Below are 19026 nucleotides of genomic sequence, written 5' to 3' on the forward strand. Positions count from 1 at the left end.
AGGTAGTATGTTCTGGCCATGTATAACTAAGTGTCCCAGACATTTTACATTAGGTATGTTGAATGATGCTTCAGCCACTACTATTCAGATAGCAAGATCTGTATGCAAAGTGTCATTTCCTATTCTACCCTGTTAAGGCGATACATCAGTGAAACGGCAATTAATTTTCAACTATAGGCGCGACGAAATTTTGGACTCGCTGCCAGTCGGAGAGAGAACGTCGAGTTGGGAACACGTCAATTTGTTTCGTGATGGCGACGGGGGTATTAATTCTTAAATCATGTAAAGATGACTAAAAACGTTACCCATTTACTTGAAAAAGGAAACATGTCAATGAATATATTATCATTGTTACTAATAGAACAATAAACAGAACATTAAATGGACGCTTGTTGGATTTATATGACAAATTATATTTCGTTTGGCATGCGTCGTTTGCACCCGCGACCCGCAATCTGCGCATCGCATAGCCACGATCTTTTTAGACCGTGCCTTAAGTAAAAAGACAGTCTTTATAATTTTATTGAAATGAGAACCCAAGTTTTAAACCACCTTTTCTCGTAGGTGTATTATGTAAAATTATTGGATTATTTTGATATATGAGATATAATATTTGAGATTACCTATGTCAAAACAATCCATAAACAATAGTTTAAAACTTGGGTTTCTCATTTCACTAAAACTATAAACACTGACTTTTTACATAGCAGGGTAGTATAGTGTTCACCCCTACTGAAAACTCAATTGTTGTACAGTCCGCCTGTTCTGTTGAGTGTTCCTGATAAGATTTTCAAATAAGACAGGATCATCAGCTAGATACCAGCTTCACAGTCAGGAAAACAATAATACTTTGGTCAAGTGGCATTAACTTCCACATACCACAAATTCTGATAAAATTCTCATGCAGTGGTTTGATTGTGGCATCAAATTTTGGAGGGATCTCTTATTGATCCCCTGAACTAATTCGGTTCATGCACAATAGTCCGGGTTAGAAGCCATTCTTGAGTATGTGCATTAGAATGTCCTTCATTTTTATCAAGATGATGTGTGCTGATATCTTTCCAGGATCATTTATATTGTGATGCCTCAGTAATTCAAAGTATCACTATATTATAGTAATACAGTACCTACAGGATTAAAATAATACCTACCTACTGTTTATAATATATTATATTACATTGTAATAAATTAGTCTTTTACAATGGAATCTGACTATTACCAGATCAAAATGTATTTATAAGGTTCTTTATTTTATTTAATATTATTTTTTGTATTAAATGGAAATCAACTACTTAAGTACCTAAATGCTAACTCAATTAATAATGTTTCTTCATTTCAGTGAGCATAATTCCCGAGCCAGCCTTGTTCTGGTACCGAGATGATCAGCCAATTGATGAGAGTGCACGATACCGCATACTGAAAGAAAATAAAGGAACCTGTCACCTTGATATTCGTCAGTTAGAATTCGCTGATCAAGCCGAGTGGAAATGTGTGGCCACAAATGATTTTGGTCACAGCGTTACTTCTTGTTTCTTGAAACTCATCATTCCGAGGCATTTCAAGAAGCCTCGTTTCCTTGAAAGTTTGCGTGCCATTCTTTCAGAAGAAGGTGCTGTTAATCTGGAATGTAAAGTCATCGGTGTTCCGCAGCCAGTACTTAAGTGGTACAAAGATGGAGAAGAACTTAAGCCTGGAGATATTCATAGAATAATATCTGGACAAGATGGTACTTGTTGCTTGGGAACTTATACTTGTGAAGCCCAAAACTGCATGGGTATAGCCGCCAGCTCCGCTTCTCTCCTCGGTTTCGAAGACACTGTAAAGGCCGAAAAGGCACAAAATAAAGTAGAGCCTGACCATGCTTTACAAAGGAACATTTCTTTGTCCACTATTCATGAAGAAAGAACCTCGCAAATGTATGATACACCAGCCGGAGATATAACCCTGGATGAGAAGAATGAAATATCATTTTCTTTCGATGGAAAGGAAGTATCCGTTTCCTTGTATGAGACTCCTGACTTGACAGAAGAAGAAGCTCTTCAAATTGTTGAGATGTATGCTGATCAATTATCAGAAAATGTAACAGAACAAAATGTTGTTGAGTTGCCACCATTAAGATTTGTAAAAGAAACTTCAACATCGGGAAATTTACTCATGGAAGCTATAGTTATTGATGTTTCTCCAGACTACTTCACTTCTGCAGAGGAAGATTTGCGAACAGAAGCCGATGTCGATGACATGTCTATAATAGAAGACCAAGGTTTACTGTTAAATGAAGCATCTACGCCTGAGAATGGCTTTGAACAATCTCCTGAAATGATAACCGAATTGCCAAGAAGACCACCACGCAAGAAGTCTGAGTCTGTCAGAAGCGGAGATGACTTTTTCAGTCTATCAAAGGATCGATCCTTATCTGAAGACATTAAAGATGATGATTCACAAATTCTGTCTGACAGTGACCATCAAACTTTCGCCAGTGCTAGAAGTTCAGAAAAAGTCAAAAATGCTTATCAAGTTGCTGCGATTGAAACCAAAGAAGACCCACAACCCTTAAATGAAATTGTGAATGAAAAAGAAATTATCCAAAAAGATGCAGAAATCGAAGTGGTGAAACCAAAAGGTAAAAAGATTCGTAAGGAGCGACGTGGTAGTCATGGTTCGAGGAAATCTAGCTCAGGTAGCGAAAAGTCTTTGGATAAAAGTCACCTACTACCATCAACTGCTGACGTAGAGAATGCCTCGAAAAAAATAATGTCTCTGCTCAAGATATGCAATGTCATTCAAAGCCATCTGTCTGCAGTCGAGGAAGAAGTCGTAATGCAGTCTGCGCAGATGAGCTCCACTGCTGCGGCCAATAAGAGCTTAGAAATCATTAACAGTATTAGTAGTCCTATCGCTAAAATACAACACGTGACAGATGCGTTAAAACAAGCTCAGTTCTCAAAGGAAATCCTAATGCCAACGTTAGATGAAATTTCAGAACCACTCAAGAATTTACAACAAAGCCTTGCTATAATTGAGAAATGTGTAGAAATGGAAGGAGGCGGCCATACATTAGTCCAAAGGACAAGTATATGCCTCGTAGAAACTTTGAGTAAACCGATGCAAAGTGCCTTATCTATTGTTAAAGATATCAGTGGTGTATTAGAAAAGTATTCCACAGTTATGGGAACTCAGGAAAACAAAATTATCTTAAATGATATGATAACAGCGCTGATGATTTCAGAAGATTCTATTCGATCAGCGAGCTTGATACAACAAGCCACTGAGTTGAATGAAGATACATTGAATGGAAGTCAAAAAGAGAAAGAGGGTGAGAAAGACAATTCTGTTATTTTGCAAAATATATGGAAGCCAATTATAAAGTTACAAAAGTCTCTTGAAACAATTAAGAATAACGTTTGCACAGAGAGCGGTGCTGAAGATATACATTTGAACCTTCACGATTACGTTATGGACATAATCACCAAACCAATTCAGGAGTTGCAGAATGTTCTTGAAAATGTTGAACAAGCTGCTGTTGCGGAGTCCCAAGAAAATCTGTACAATGTGAACAGTGCCATCTTGGAAAGTGTTGTTCAACCGATGCTTCAGTTGAGAAATGGTCTGGATTCAATGAACAAAGGAGAGCAGGCAGAAATTACTGAACATGTAGTAGATGATTTGATTTCATCTATAAGTGATATAAAAAATAATCTCGTTGCCATTGGAGAGCAATTCAACGTCAAAGATTTAGAGCCTTTTGAAAAGAATCAAAAAACAATTCAAAAGATTGCTCGAAGTTTACTATCCATGCAAAGTAATATTGAAACCGTATCATTTGAAAATAATGATGACATTTTCCAAGATTTTGACCAACTTCAGAGTCAAGTGTCCAACATATTAGTTAATGCTGTTCAATTATCCTCATATGAAAGCCTTGCCATTTTAGAGAATCTTACAGAACCCACTGAAAAGCTTAATGACACATTTAAAGTTATTGAATCAAAAGGTGTCAAACATTTTTTGAAAGAATCTGGCGTCAGCTTAAAAGCATTACATCAAAGTATTTCAAATATAACAATGCCTATGTCTGGAGAGCTTCACGATTCAGTTGCATCGACTTTAACCATTTTAGACAACTTGATGCAGAAGGCAGAAAAAGTTACAGTAACTGAAAAAGTTAAAAAAGCCACAGTCAAAGAATCCCCTAAGACTATGCAAGCTTCAAAGAATGAGATATCTGCTGAACCAATCAAAGAAATTGAAGCACCAAAGAATGAAGAAAATGAAATTAGTATTACACGCAGGGAAAATACAGAAGTACTTGATAATATTATAGAAAATCTAGTAAGAAATATATCTCATTTGGAGGAAGATAATATTGTATCAGAAAAAGTGAATGACATATCTCAGAATGAGAATATACCATGTTTGAAACAACTGGCTAATGTTTTAATGGAGTTCCGAGATAATATTGCTGCCACCGAAGTTATAACAAACCAACATAACGATGGTGATGATTTAATTTCTATGAAAGAAGCATCATTTACCAAAGAGCTGGCATTGCCATTAAATATCTTAAATCATAGCCTAAATGTTATCAATTATGAATTGTATGAAAATGATACAAGTATGCAATCTAAAGAAAATGTATCAGTTTTGAAAACGTTGGCCCAGCCACTCTTTGAATTTCATAAGAACCTTGAAGTAATAGAACATGACATTCAATCTATTGTACAAGACAAAACAGAAAACGTTATTGAAGATCCAACTCTAGCTAACATACTGCACAAATTAGAAAGTTGCTTGGTTGAAGTCCAACAGCAGAGTGCCATTGAACCTGTAGATGATCTGTCAACAATGGAAGATATATCTGCATTAAAAACAAGTGCAGAACCTCACCAAAATATACTTGAAACTGTTGCAGCAATGGGATCTAATTTGCCTTTAGAATCAACGGCCTCATTACACGAAGAAGTTGGTCAAGGAGTTATGGACAAAGCAGCCACTTTACAACAATTGCATGATAGTCTAACTGTTATGCAATCACCATACGTTATTGAAATGTTAGAACAACTCTCTGAAAAAGAATCGTTCTCTGTGCTGAAAACAATCGCAGGATGTATTCAGGATGTAAAGAATAGCGTAGAAGCGCTGCAGCCTCCTATGTGCCTTGAAGAATCTACAGATATGTCAGAGAAACAAAATTTAAGCACAATAAAAGAATTGGCAAAAACTATACAAGATTTACAAATGAGTTTGGAAGTTGTCCATGTTGAAAACAGTGCTGAAAATTTTACAACAGACATTTTAGATAATAATTCTCAAGCTATATTGAACGCTATAGCAGAACCAATTTTGGAATTGGAAAAAAATATGAAACAGTTACAAGAAAATATGTTATTAGAAGATGTGAAGAGCGTTGAATTCTCAGCACCACATTCTAAAGCACAAGGTACTGAATTGATGACAGAGAAAAAAGATTTCACAGCACTTCAAGAAGAACAACAAATATGTGAAGGACTCGGTGATATGTCGACTGCAACAGATATATCTCTTTTAAAAACATTAGCACACCCATTGGAAGATCTTAAGTTAGCTATTGGTGCTATTGAACAGCACCGAGAATGGGAAGCGTGTAAGGACATGAAAGATTCCAGCTTATCTGGAAAAATCGTTGATAAACTTACTGTTTCATTACAAGACGTACTAAATGGTATTGCTGTAGTGCAAAAACAACTGTCAATTGATTCTGCTGAAAAGATGAATACTCCACTGGAAGACAACTACTTGAAAGAAATTGCTAAGCCTCTTCAAGAATTGTACAAATGCATCGCTGTCGTGCAAGAGAACCTAATCAATGAACCCATCGATGATCAAAATTCTATGAAAGATTTTACATATACTTTAACTCTGGCCGAAAGATTAGATACTGTTCAGAAGTGTTTTGCAGCTCTTGAGCAACATGAGTTGGTGGACTTAAGTCAGGTTTCAGAACTTCAATTCCCGCTAGATGCTGAGAGTGAACAACAGGCTAAAGCATCCATTGATAAAGACATCCTCAGTCAGCAGAACATATTGAAGAATGCTATAGCTATAGTAACCAACATGAAGCAAAATTCGCCGATGTCTGAGATACTGATTAAAAACAAACTAACAGCTGAAAAGATAGAAATTATAAATAATAATTTCAAGTCTGCTCAAAAAATATTCTCTCAACCTTTGGAAACAGTCATACAAAAGAAAAGTGAACTTGGAGCAATTTTAGCAGTAACAGAACAGACTATTGAAGATGTGGAGACAAATGAATTTGGTAAAAATATAGAAAATGACAGCATTAAGAAATCTCTACAAACATCTTTTGATCTTGTAAAAGTGAGTGTCGTGCGAATGAAGGATACTTTACACAAAATAAATGACTATGAAAGACAGATTGTTTTTGTCCAACCAATTAAGGATATAAAACAATTCACAAAACAAATTGAAACCCTCCCCTTCTCGCAAGCTACTGAACATAATCTATCGCAGGAATTGGCGTTGCTTGAAGCAACAATAGTTCCACTACGAGAAATATGTCACAAGTTTGAGCTTGCTGATCTGTCAACAGAAACCCCCCAAAGCGTTGAAGCTATTTGTGTCAATTCTTCTGTAATATCAGAACCATTAAATTCTATTCTATCTGCCACGAACGAATTTGCAGAAAAACTTTCAGAGAAGGATTGCCCAGCCGTGGACACTTGTACCGTGATTGAGTCTGCAATGGAATTAAAATCAACAATAAGGACCATACTGGATCAAATACAGGGCAACAAAAATGATATGCCTCTAACGTGTGAAATCTTAAAGTCAATATCACTACATCTTAAAAAAATGGGTTCTTCTTTCCTTGCCAAATTGACTGGGAAAAAGCATGGTAAAGATGCTTCGGAAAAATCTGAACCTACTCACTTAGTAGATCCCATCAAGCATCTTCAAGAGTGCTTAGCCATTGTTCAGAAACAATTGTTTGAGACAGTTGACGAGGACACCCTTTCAGCTGACATGTCTCTTGCAGAATCTTACGCTGAACCCATTATGGAACTTCAAAAGGAGCTTTCACATATTGAAGAACTAGCATTAGATGGTGATTTGGCCTCTTTGACAAATGAAGAGATTACTCTGATTAAGAATGTCGAGGTTTCGATACATAACTTGCACGATAGTATATCCACTATCGAAAATAAAGACTTGAAGATGGAAAATGTTGATTGTCTCAAAATGTTGACTGAGCCATTGGGTGAAGTTCAAAAACACTTTAGTACATTGGATGAAGTGGACGTTGTTAAAGATCAGAAAGTCTCTGAGAATATTGTAAAAGTAGTTACAAGTGAAGACTCGTCCGATGCTAACAAAAAGGAGATAGAGGGAGCATCTACCAAAAAAGATGACACAAATAAGCAAAAAGGTGTTTCTAAGAAAACAACTGATAAAGTGAATATTCAAGAGAAGTTAGGTAAGATTCTGACTATTTACATACTTAATAATATAATATATATCTACTGAATCAATAATTATTACAATATTAAACAATCTAATTTACCCTATAATTTATATAAAAGTTAATTTAAGTTACCTGTGCTTTTTTAATACCTACATAATAATAAAATACAATGTATGTTTTAGAGTCATTGGTCATTAAATCCAATAGTGAAAATATTGAATAAATGCAATATTCCAAACTGTTCAATGATTTTACTTTTTTGCAGATGCTGATAAATCTACCGTTTTGAATAAAGCCATTGAAACTTCTGTGGAAGAAGCTAAATCTATAACTTGTGAACCATCTGAAATTGTTGATAGCCAAAATCAAATATTGGCGAGACCTCTTGCCAGTTTACAGCAATTGAAAGAATCGTTGAAAGTACTTGAACAACCGTTGGTCATGGAAAAAATTGAAATTCTATCACAGTCAGAAGAATTTTCCCATCTGAAAACCATAGGGCAATGTATTCAACAATTTAATGCTGTTTTAACAACTGTGGAAGAAACACAGATGTTGGAAACTTCTCCACAACATCATGAAACTATTCAAAGTATCATTGGGCCGTTAACAGAACTCCAGACATGTTTAAAATTAGTTGAAACTGCAAATGTGATTGAAGCAAGTACACCATCGTTTGAGAAAAGTTTCGTAGACAATATTATGTGCAGTATATCAGAACCAGTAAAACAAGTACAGACATGCATTAACAACCTTCAACAAGCTGTTATTGGTAATATCCAGCGGAATATGCCAGAAGAGAAAAATGCCATGGAAATTATTGCAGAAGTCTCTGAAACTGTTGATGGCTTATTGCCAGATTCTTCCACTTTGACCAAATTGGCCCATTCATTAGAGGATATCAAAGTAAATATTGGTATTATTCAGCAACAACAATTAATGGAATCTTGCATTAGTATCGACAATTCCAATTCTAAAATTGATAATGATTTAACAATATCATTTGAAGAGTTGTTGAGTGAAATAGCTTCAGTACAAAGTGTCATCGCAGCTGATTCAACAGGGGATGTAGAGAATCTAACTGACATAGCAAAACCGTTAAATAATATTCAGAAACTTATTGCCATTGTGCAAGAAACATTGATAGATGAGTCGATTACTAAAGATAAAGAGCCTTCAGTTAAAAATCTCACTTATACTGTCACTCTGGAAGAATCTCTGGATGTACTTCAAAAGTGTTCATCAGCTATTGCTGAAACAAATCTTATTGATGAATCTGTTAAAGATGAAATACCATTATACGAACAGAAGGCTCTCATTTCACTGGACAAGGTGATTGAAACCCAGCAAGATATAATCAATACTGCTATTTCTACTATATCAGATATGTCACAAAATGCACTGCTGTCAAATATTTTAGGACAAAGCAACATGTCAGCCGAGAAGCTTAATTTAATTAAGACAAACATAATACAGGCTCAAGATATATTTTTAGAACCGTTAGCATGTGTTATAAAGAAGAGAAACGAACTAGACAACTTGTTGTCGGCAGTTGAAGAGACTATCGCCAACTTTGAGCATCAAGCTATACAAAGAGATGACATTAAAAAATCTATTTCTTCTTCATTCGATGTAATAAAAGTGAGTTTGACAAGAATGCGTAGAACATTAGGTAAAATAAATGATTATCATAAACAAGTCAACTTTACAAAACCAATCAGTGATATAAAGCAGTTCAACGCTATTATCAGTTTATTGCCAGCTTCTTCGGAAACAGATTCTTTGCCTAAAGAATGTATCAGCGTGTTGGAAACTATGTCTGCCCCTCTACAGGAAATCTGTCAGATATTTGAAGTTGCTAATCCAGGAAATGTCTTCAATGAGAAAAATGTGACTGTGGTCGAAATAAATCGTCCTCTGAAAGTAATTCTCAATTCAGTGACATCGTTATTGAAAAACATTGAAAAAAATAAATCAACAATCCACCGCAATGCTTTTAAAGTAGTTTCCATGGCTGCCAAAGAATTACAAAAAAATCTTTCGATGGCACTGAATTCGAATAGTAATAACACAGCTGAAAACAATAATATACTTAAATCTATTGCAAGCCCGTTAAAACAAATTGTTTCATTGTTGGCTAAAAAAGAAAGCAAAGGTGATATAAGTGAAGATGTTGATAATATTAAAATAGAAGAATCTCTAAGTTTGGGTGATCCCATACAGAATTTACAAGAGTGTCTAATAGTTGCACAAAAACAATTGTGTGATTCCGCTCAAGGAGTAATAACAGTTATGGACACCACAACCAACGCAATGTTATCTGAACCCATGCTAGCTCTTCAAAGCCAGCTGGCATCGTTAAATGAGATGTGTATAGATGAAAACATTGAAACATTGAAAGATGAAAAGATTTCAGATTTGAAAAATGTCAGTATGCTCATACAAAACCTCCAGGAAAATATTTCAGCTATGGAACATAACCAAGAAGATACTGAAACTGTGAATATTTTGAAAATCTTAATGGCACCATTGTGTGAAGTTGAGCAGCAAATAATTCATGTACTTAACGATGAGTCGAAAATTCAACCGATAGTTGAAAGTGTGGACATTAAGTTTGAAAAGCAACAGGCAGATAAAATTGGAGTTGATATGAAAACTATTGTTGATATTAATAAAGAAGAAATAATAGAAAAGAAATCAATTTCGATGGAAACAATTAACGCCCAAACAGAGGATAGTTTGATTATTGAAACATCCACCGAGATTAAAAATGAGGACCTTTCTATTGAAAATAAAAGCCTAATGGTATCAACAGAAAGTAAGGTCCAATCTGGTGTACAGGAAACTGTATCAATTGATGATAAATCTATAAAGGAGACCAACTTGGAAAATAAACAAGATCAAGATATAAATATGGTACAAACTAAGGCTTCAACTGAAGAAGAAAATCAAAAAATTGCACAAGATAAAGAAATGGAAAATAATGTTGAGAACCGTATGATGGAAAACAAAGATATTTCAAAAGAACTCAAAAAAGAAGAATCTTTGAATGAAGTAAATCAACAAAAAGTCAATGAAGAACATGTACCGGATAAGAAAAATAATGAAGAGCAGACAATGGAAGGAAAACAAAAGGATGTAAGTAAGTCTAAAGAAGACCAGATAGAAAAAACTGAACTACGACTTGCAAATGAAGAAAAACAAAAACAATCGGAGCAACCAAGTATTGAGATTGAAATTAGCTCTAAAGAAAAAGATAGTGACATAGGTATGAATGACATGGAGGATAATAAAGCAAAAACAAATGACAAACAAAAAGAGCGAGACATAGAAGTCAGTCCAACGCAACCAGAAACGGAAAAAGGAGTCAAAGACATATCGCAATCAAAACAAGAATTACTGGAAGAAAAAGCAGAACAGATTTTGAATGCTGATATAAAAGAAGAAAATTATAGTGAAATACAAGAAATCAAAATGGAGAAAGAACCTGTTAGTAAAATGTCAGATGAAAAATTGGACTCAACCACAAAACTTGCAAATGTACAAAATGCAAAAGAATCAGAATATGAGTTTGAGAATGAAAAAGCAACAGAAACTTTAATAGATGATAATAAAATAAACAAGGAATCTGAAAAAGAATTGACACAAGCTGCAAAGATACTGGAAGATAAACAAAAATGCGAGGCTATGGAAAAGTCCACAAAAGAGGATCAAACTGAAAATGAAAAGCTAGAGAAGATCCAAACACACATGGACATAGAAAATAAAGATATGAAAATTGAAGCTTCAATGGAAAAGGATAATTTGGAAATGAAAGCTATCGATACATCTGATAAACAGCTTGAAGGAGTTGAAAAGAAAATGCTACTAGAAGAGAATACTCAACTCGACATAGAAATACTCGAAAAAGATACTGTAATAAAAAATATTCTTAACAAGGATACAACTGAAAATCAAAAGAAGTTATTGACAATAGAGCAAAATAAAATTAATATTGAAAAAGAGAACATCCAAAAAGAATCTCAAAATATAAATGATACCAAAAAATCCAAAATAACCGACATTTCAGATGAAGATAAAAAAGGAATACTTCAAACGGAAGAAACTGAAAAGGATTTATCAAACAAGCGTTCATCTCAAATTAGTGAGGGAAAAGAATCTGAACAAGTAATGATAGATGATGAGGGAAAACAACAGAAACAAACTAAAGAAATGGAGAAAGAGTTGGACAATAAACAGGGAAGCGATCCCAGCAAAAATGAAAAGACTGCAAATGATGAAGTTGAGAGAGAACTAAAACAGCAGAAAGATAAAACAGAAAATAAAAATTCCGACAAAGAGATAACAAATAATCAAGGAAATGAGGTCAATCAGGATAATTCTGAAAGCAAACAGAAACAAGATCTGAAAAATGAACCTGAGGCAATACTAATAGATACTGTAAACGAAAATAAACAAGGAGAAGAACAAAATATTGAGAAAAAAGAAGTAGAAAAAGGAAAGGAACCGGAAGAAAATACCTCCCAGAAATTACCTGAAGAAAATAAAAAAGAAAATGATAATAAAGAAGTAAAAGAACAACAAGAGACTGGAGCTAAATCGAATGAAGAGAAAACTAAAAAAGGAGATGAAAAAGAAAAACTAGAGATAGAAGAGACAGAGCAAAAAGACAAAGAGCGAACTAAAAAGGAATTGAAGAAAAAGCATGAAGACGAAGCTAGAGAAGATGAACAGCAGCAGTTCGAAGAAAAGAATGAACGGGCAGAGAGACAATTAAAAGAAAATCAAGAAAAGAAACGTCTGGAAGAACAAAATATCCAAACAGATAAAGATCGGAAAGAGGAAGAATTAAAAGACAAACAGGTAGCCGAAGCTAAAGACCATAAAGAGAAAGATACTTCAGAGAAAGAGGCAAAAGATAAACTAAACTTGACAACAAAAGAAAAGAAAGAGATCATAAAGAAAGAAGATGCTGAAAAGGAAATAAATCGTAATGAAGAAGAAAAAAGGCATGACACAGAAGCTAAGGAAAATGAAGAAAACCTTATTAAAGCTGATGAAGAAAGGAAAAAACTCGACGAAGAGAAAAAGCAAAAAGAAACAAACAATGCCGAGAAAGAAGCAGAAAAAGAAAAGAAACATCACAAAGAAGAGAATAAGCTAATAGATATAAAAAAAGATGAAAAAGAATTGAATGAAAAACAGGAGGTGGAAGCTAAGGAAAATGAAGAGAAACATGAAGCTGAAAAAGACCATCAACGTCTCGCAGATGATAAAAAACAAAAGGAGAAAGAGAAAGCTGAAAATGATTTGAAAGAAAAACAGGAGACAGAAGCCAAGGAAAAAGATCAGCTTGAAGTTGAGAAAGAAAATAAACGTATAGAAGACGATAAAAACCAGAAAGAGAAAGAATTAAAGGAAAAGCAGGAAACGGAGGCTAAGGAAAAAGAAGAGAAGAAAAATAAAGAGAAAGCTAAAAAAGAAAAGAAACGTCTCGAAGAGGAGAAAAATCAAAAAGAAAAAGAGAAAGCTGATAATGATTTGAAAGAAAAACAAGAAACAGAAGCCAAGGAAAAACAAGAACAGCTTAAAAAGGAAGAAATTGAAAAAGAAAAGCAACGTTTAGAAGACGAGAAAGAGAAACAAAAGGCTGAGAAAGAATCAAAGGAAAAACAGGAAACAGAAGCCAAGGAAATTGAAGAAAAACTTAAAAAAGAAGAAGCAGAAAAGGAAAAGCAACGCCTTGAAGAAGAGAAAAAGCAAAAGGAGAAAGAGAAAGCTGACAAAGAATTGAAGGAAAAACAGGAAAAAGAAGAACAGCTAAAAAAAGAAGTTGAAAAAGAAAAGAAACGTCTAAAAGACGAAAAAACGCAGAAAGAGAAAGAAAATGCTGAGAATGAATTAAAGGAAAAACAGGAAACCGAAGCTAAGGAAAAGGAAGAGAAGAAAAAGAAAGAAGAAGCTGAAGAAGGAAAGAAACGCATTGAAGAAGAGAAAAGGCAAAAAGAAAAAGAGAAAGCTGACAAAGAATTGAAGGAAAAACAGGAAACAGAAGCCAAGGAAAAAGAAGATCACCTTAAAAAGGAAGAAGTTGAAATAGAAAAGAAACGTCTAGAAGACGAAAAAACACAGAAAGAAAAAGAAAAAGCTGAGAAAGAATTAAAAGAAAAACAGGAAACGGAAGCCAAAGAAAAGAAAGATCAGCTTAAAAAGGAAGAATCAGAAAAAGAAAAACAGCGCATTGAAGACGATAAAAAGCAAAAGGAGAAAGAAAAAGCTGAAAAAGAATTGAAGGAAAAACAAGAAACAGAAGCTAAGGAAAAAGAAGATAAGAAAAGGAAAGATGAAGCTAAAAAGGAAAAGAAACGTCTTGAAGAAGAAAACAAACAAAAGGAAAAAGAGAAAGTTGAAAAAGAATTGAAGGAAAAACAAGAGATAGAAGCCAAAGAAAAGGAAGAAACAGAAAAGGAAAAGCAACGTCTTGACGACGAGAAAAAGCAAAAAGAACAAGAGAAAGCTGAGAAAGAAATAAAGGAAAAACAGGAGACAGAAGCTAAAGAAAAAGAAGAAGCAGAAAAAGAAAACCAACGTCTCGCAGAAGAGAAAAAACAACAAGAGAAAAAGATCGCTGAAAACGATTTGAAGGAAAAACAGGAGATCGAAGCCAAAGAAAAAGCAGATCAGCTTAAAAAGGAAGAAGTTGAAAGAGAAAAGAAACGATTAGAAGAAGAGAAAATGCAAAAGGATAAAGAGAAAGCTGAGAAAGAATTAAAGGAAAAACAAGAAACAGAAGCTAAGGAAAAGGAAGAAAAGAAAAAGAAAGCTGAAGCTAAAAAAGAAAAAGAACGTCTTGAAGAAGAGAAAAAACAAAAGGAAAAAGAGAAAGCTGAAAAAGAATTGAAGGAAAAACTGGAGACAGAAACCAAAGAAAAAGAAGAGAAGCTTAAAAAAGAAGAAGCAGAAAAAGAAAAGCAACGTCTTGAAGACGAGAAAAAGCAAAAGGATAAAGAGAAAACTGAGAAAGAATCAAAGGAAAAACAAGAATCAGGAGCTAAAGAGAAAGAAGAGAAAAAAAAGAAAGCTGAAGCTAAAAAAGAAAAAGAACGTCTTGAAGAAGAGAAAAAACAAAAGGAAAAAGAGAAAGCTGAAAAAGATTTGAAGGAAAAACTGGAGACGGAAGCCAAGGAAAAAGAAGAGAAGCTTAAAAAAGAAGAAGCAGAAAATGAAAAGCAACGTCTTGAAGACGAGAAAAAGCAAAAGGATAAAGAGAAAGCTGAGAAAGAATTAAAAGAAAAACAAGAGACAGAAGCTAAGGAGAAGGAAGAGAAGAAAAAGAAAGCTGAAGCTAAAAAAGAAAAGGAACGTCTTGAAGAAGAGAAAAAACAAAAGGAAAAAGAGAAAGCTGAAAAAGATTTGAAAGAAAAACTGGAGACGGAAGCCAAAGAAAAGGAAGAGAAGCTTAAAAAAGAAGAGGCAGAAAAGGAAAAGCAACGTCTTGAAGACGAGAAAAAGCAAAAGGATAAAGAGAAAGCTGAGAAAGAATTAAAGGAAAAACAAGAAACAGAAGCTAAGGAGAAGGAAGAGAAGAAAAAGAAAGCTGAAGCTAAAAAAGAAAAGGAACGTCTTGAAGAAGAGAAAAAACAAAAGGAAAAAGAGAAAGCTGAAAAAGATTTGAAAGAAAAACTGGAGACGGAAGCCAAAGAAAAGGAAGAGAAGCTTAAAAAAGAAGAGGCAGAAAAGGAAAAGCAACGTCTTGAAGACGAGAAAAAGCAAAAGGATAAAGAGAAAGCTGAGAAAGAATTAAAGGAAAAACAAGAAACAGAAGCTAAGGAGAAGGAAGAGAAGAAAAAGAAAGCTGAAGCTAAAAAAGAAAAGGAACGTCTTGAAGAAGAGAAAAAACAAAAGGAAAAAGAGAAAGCTGAAAAAGATTTGAAAGAAAAACTGGAGACGGAAGCCAAAGAAAAGGAAGAGAAGCTTAAAAAAGAAGAGGCAGAAAAGGAAAAGCAACGTCTTGAAGACGAGAAAAAGCAAAAGGATAAAGAGAAAGCTGAGAAAGAATTAAAGGAAAAACAAGAAACAGAAGCTAAGGAGAAGGAAGAGAAGAAAAAGAAAGCTGAAGCTAAAAAAGAAAAAGAACGCCTTGAAGAAGAGAAAAAACAAAAGGAAAAAGAGAAAGCTGAAAAAGAATTGAAGGAAAAACTAGAGACCGAAGCCAAGGAAAAAGAAGAAGCAGAAAAGGAAAAGCAACGTCTTGAAGACGAAAAAAAGCAAAAGGATAAAGAGAAAGCTGAGAAAGAATTAAAGGATAAACAAGAAACAGAAGCTAAGGAAAATGAAGAGAAGAAAAAGAAAGCTGAAGCTAAAAAAGAAAAGAAACGCCTTGAAGAAGAGAAACAAAAGGAAAAAGAGAAATCTGAAAAAGAATTGAAGGAAAAACTGGAGACAGAGGCCAAAGCAAAAGAAGAAAAGCTAAAACAAGAAGAAGCAGAAAAGGAAAAGCAACGTCTAGAAAATGAGAAAAAGGAGAAAGAAATGGTTGAAAAGGAATTGAAGGAAAAACAGGAAACAGAAGCTAAGGAAAAGGAAGAGAAGAAAAAGAAAGATGAAGCTAAAAAGGAAAAGAAACGTCTAGAAGAAGATAAAAAACAAAAGGAGAAAGAGAAGGCTGAAAAAGAATTGAAAGAAAAACAGGAGACTGAAGCCAAGCAAAAAGAAGAAGCTGAAAAAGAAAAGAAACGTCTTGAAGATGAGAAGAAGCAAATCGAAAAAGCCGATAAAGAATTAAAGGAAAAACAAGAGACAGAGGCCAAGGAAAAAGAAGAGAATCTTATGAAAGAAGAAGCTGAAAAAGAAAAGAAACGTTTAGAAGATGAGAAAAATCAGAAAGAGAAAGAATTGAAACAAAAACAGGAAATAGAAGCAAAGGAAAAGGAAGAAAAGGTAAAGAAAGAAGGTGTTAAAAAAGAAAAGAAACGTCTCGAAGAAGAGAAAAAGCAAAAGGAGAAAGAGAAAGCTGAGACAGATTTGAAAGAAAAACAAGAATTGAAGGAAAAACAGGAGATGGAAGCTAAGGAAAAAGAAGAAAAGCTTAAAAAGGAAGAGGATGCAAAAGAAAAGCAACGTCTTGAAGATGAAAAAGAGAAGCAAAAAGAAAAATCTGAAAAAGAATTGAAAGAAAGACAGCAGATAGAAGCCAAAGAAAAAGAAGAAGCAGAAAAAGTGAATGAATTAAAGGAAAAACAAGAAACAGATGCTAAGGAAAAAGACGGGAAGTCAACGAAAGAAGGTAAAAAAGAAAAGAAACGCCTTGAAGAAGCTAAAAAGCAAAATAAGAAAGATAAGTCTGATAAAGAAATAAAAGACAAACAAGAGGCGGAAGTTAAAGACAATGAAGATAAGCTCGGGAAAGAAGGTGCAGAAATCGAAAAGAAACGACTAGAAGAAGATGCACTTTTGAGAGAAAATGAAAAGGCCAACAGAGATTCGAAAGAAAAACAAGAGACTGAAGAGAAAGAGAAACTTAAAAAAGCAGTCACCAAAAAGGAAAAGAAGCAGTTAGATGAAGAAAAAGAGCAAAAGGTTAAAGATAAGACCGAGAGAGAATTAAAAGACGAACAGGAAACAGTAGCTAAAGAAAATGAAGAGAAGCTAAAAAAAGAAACTGCAGTCAAAGATAAGCATCTGGAAGAAGAAGAAAAGCAGGTATCTGAAGAAAAAATAAAAAGAGAAAAACTTAAAAAACAAGACGAAAAAGCTATATCCGAAGATAATCAAATAAATGGAAAGACAGATGAGATGACCAATCAATCATTCGAAACCAGAAAGCGACAAGAGACTGTTGAGCATCTAGAAGAAAATGATAAATACGATGAGCACAGGAAAAAGGTCACTAGTAGTAGAGATGTGGCATGGAGAAATGAAAAAACTGCAAGCGACTCTTCTCGGAGTAGTGCAATCAAAACTACATCAGAAATGTCTTCAAATATTTATTCATCAACATCAAGACTAAAATCAACACCGGGTCCCAGAGATACTAAAAAGAAGCCTGTCTTCTGTACAAATTTAACTGATAGAACAGCGGTTGAGGGATCTCGAGTTAAACTAACATGCAGTGTGCTCGGATCACCTGATCCAAGCGTTCAGTGGTACCGCAATGGAATTCTTATCGACAACCACAGCAAATATAAAATCAAGCAAGTGGATGGGTTGGCTACCATAGAAGTATTGAATGCAGTTCCATCAGACTCAGCCGATTACACATGCACGGCCACTAATGAAAACGGCACCATCTCTACATCGGCAAAACTGAAAGTTTATGCTGGCTTCGAATCTTCTCCTATACCTCCAACATTTACGCGATCCATGAAAGGTACGAATAAAATTATTGTGCCTATTATACCTACCTACTTATAATATGCAATGCTTTTTTGATGATCCAACACATTTTTTTTTCAAATTATCTTTAAGATATTTTTAATATATTATATAATATATAGTAGGGTTACTGTCAAAAGTTGGTAAGTCTCGAAATCATTGTTATGGAGTAATTATTGCAATTTGAAGTCTGTCAATTTAAAATCAGGCATAATACCCCGTTTATATGTGCATGGATTTACTGTTCACAGTAAGAAACAGTAAACATGTATATTATCCTGCAGTTGGCAAGATTGCGTGCATGAATCAATTTAACGCACAAGTAAGAGCCCCGGGCCACACCAGGCAACTCTGGTCACGAGACCAGTCGCGAGACCAGACCGATGTGTGCAGTTATATAGACTATGCCACACCTGGTCGCCCAGTAGTCGCGCAACCAATAAAGTCAGGCGATCAGTAAAATCTCCTTCTTGCGCTCGGTCTGGTCTCCCGGTCTCTGGTAAACATATAGCTATGTATTGAGCGCTGCCACACTAGGCGACCAGTCGCCGGCAGCCACACCGCGGAACGAACGTATTTTTTCCATACTTGCGTGTACATTCATTATTATTATTTATTGGCTGCCTCTCTGGTCGCCTGCAAGTCACCCGAGTAAATCACCTGAGAGACCACAGTCGCGCAACTGGTCTCGAGACCAGAGTCGCCCCGTGTGGCCTGGCTTTAACACATTGATCGCCAACTAGTTTTACATAAAATAGTTAAAAAATGATTATTTGTTTTTAAGGTATTATTTGATAGGTTATGAAAGAATATAATGTTTTTTTTTTCATTTTGATGATTTTTTTACGTAAATATTGGTTTTTATGATGTGCCGGCCACATGTGTCCGTCGCGGCGCCAACAAGTTAATTTATTCTATTGCGCCGTGCCGGCCATTTCGCCGGTCACCTGTCCATATGTGTTGACGAGAGCATGGTGCCATTTCGCGGTCGAATTATATTTAGATTTAGATAGTATAATAAACAGAAAAGGCACAAATACGGAATAAAAGTTTTCAAATTGGGTAGTATAATACCTGGATACACATAAACTGGAAATATACGTATACATACCTTATAATCATTTTTGTTATTCTATTTTTTTATTATATACATATTTTTTATAACTTACATTTTTATAATCTATTTAATT

At 34.6% G+C, this 19026-nt stretch overlaps 1 protein-coding gene across 2 annotated transcripts in view; it reads left to right on the top strand.

Annotated features, from left to right (window-relative positions):
• LOC147079460 (uncharacterized) overlaps positions 1–19026 on the top strand; it is a 179382-nt gene that overhangs the window by 73866 nt on the left and 86490 nt on the right. For both annotated transcript variants that reach the window (XM_085941231.1, XM_085941235.1), the window contains exons 7-8: positions 1340–7474; positions 7728–17831. In XM_085941231.1, the coding sequence (XP_085797357.1) occupies positions 1340–7474; positions 7728–17831 (16239 nt within the window). The remainder of the gene's footprint in view (positions 1–1339; positions 7475–7727; positions 17832–19026) is intronic.

This window comes from Rhyacophila brunnea, unplaced genomic scaffold, assembly GCF_057557595.1.
Source record: "Rhyacophila brunnea isolate RB1 unplaced genomic scaffold, BYU_Rbru_1.0 scaffold_1, whole genome shotgun sequence".
Taxonomy (NCBI): domain Eukaryota; kingdom Metazoa; phylum Arthropoda; class Insecta; order Trichoptera; family Rhyacophilidae; genus Rhyacophila; species Rhyacophila brunnea.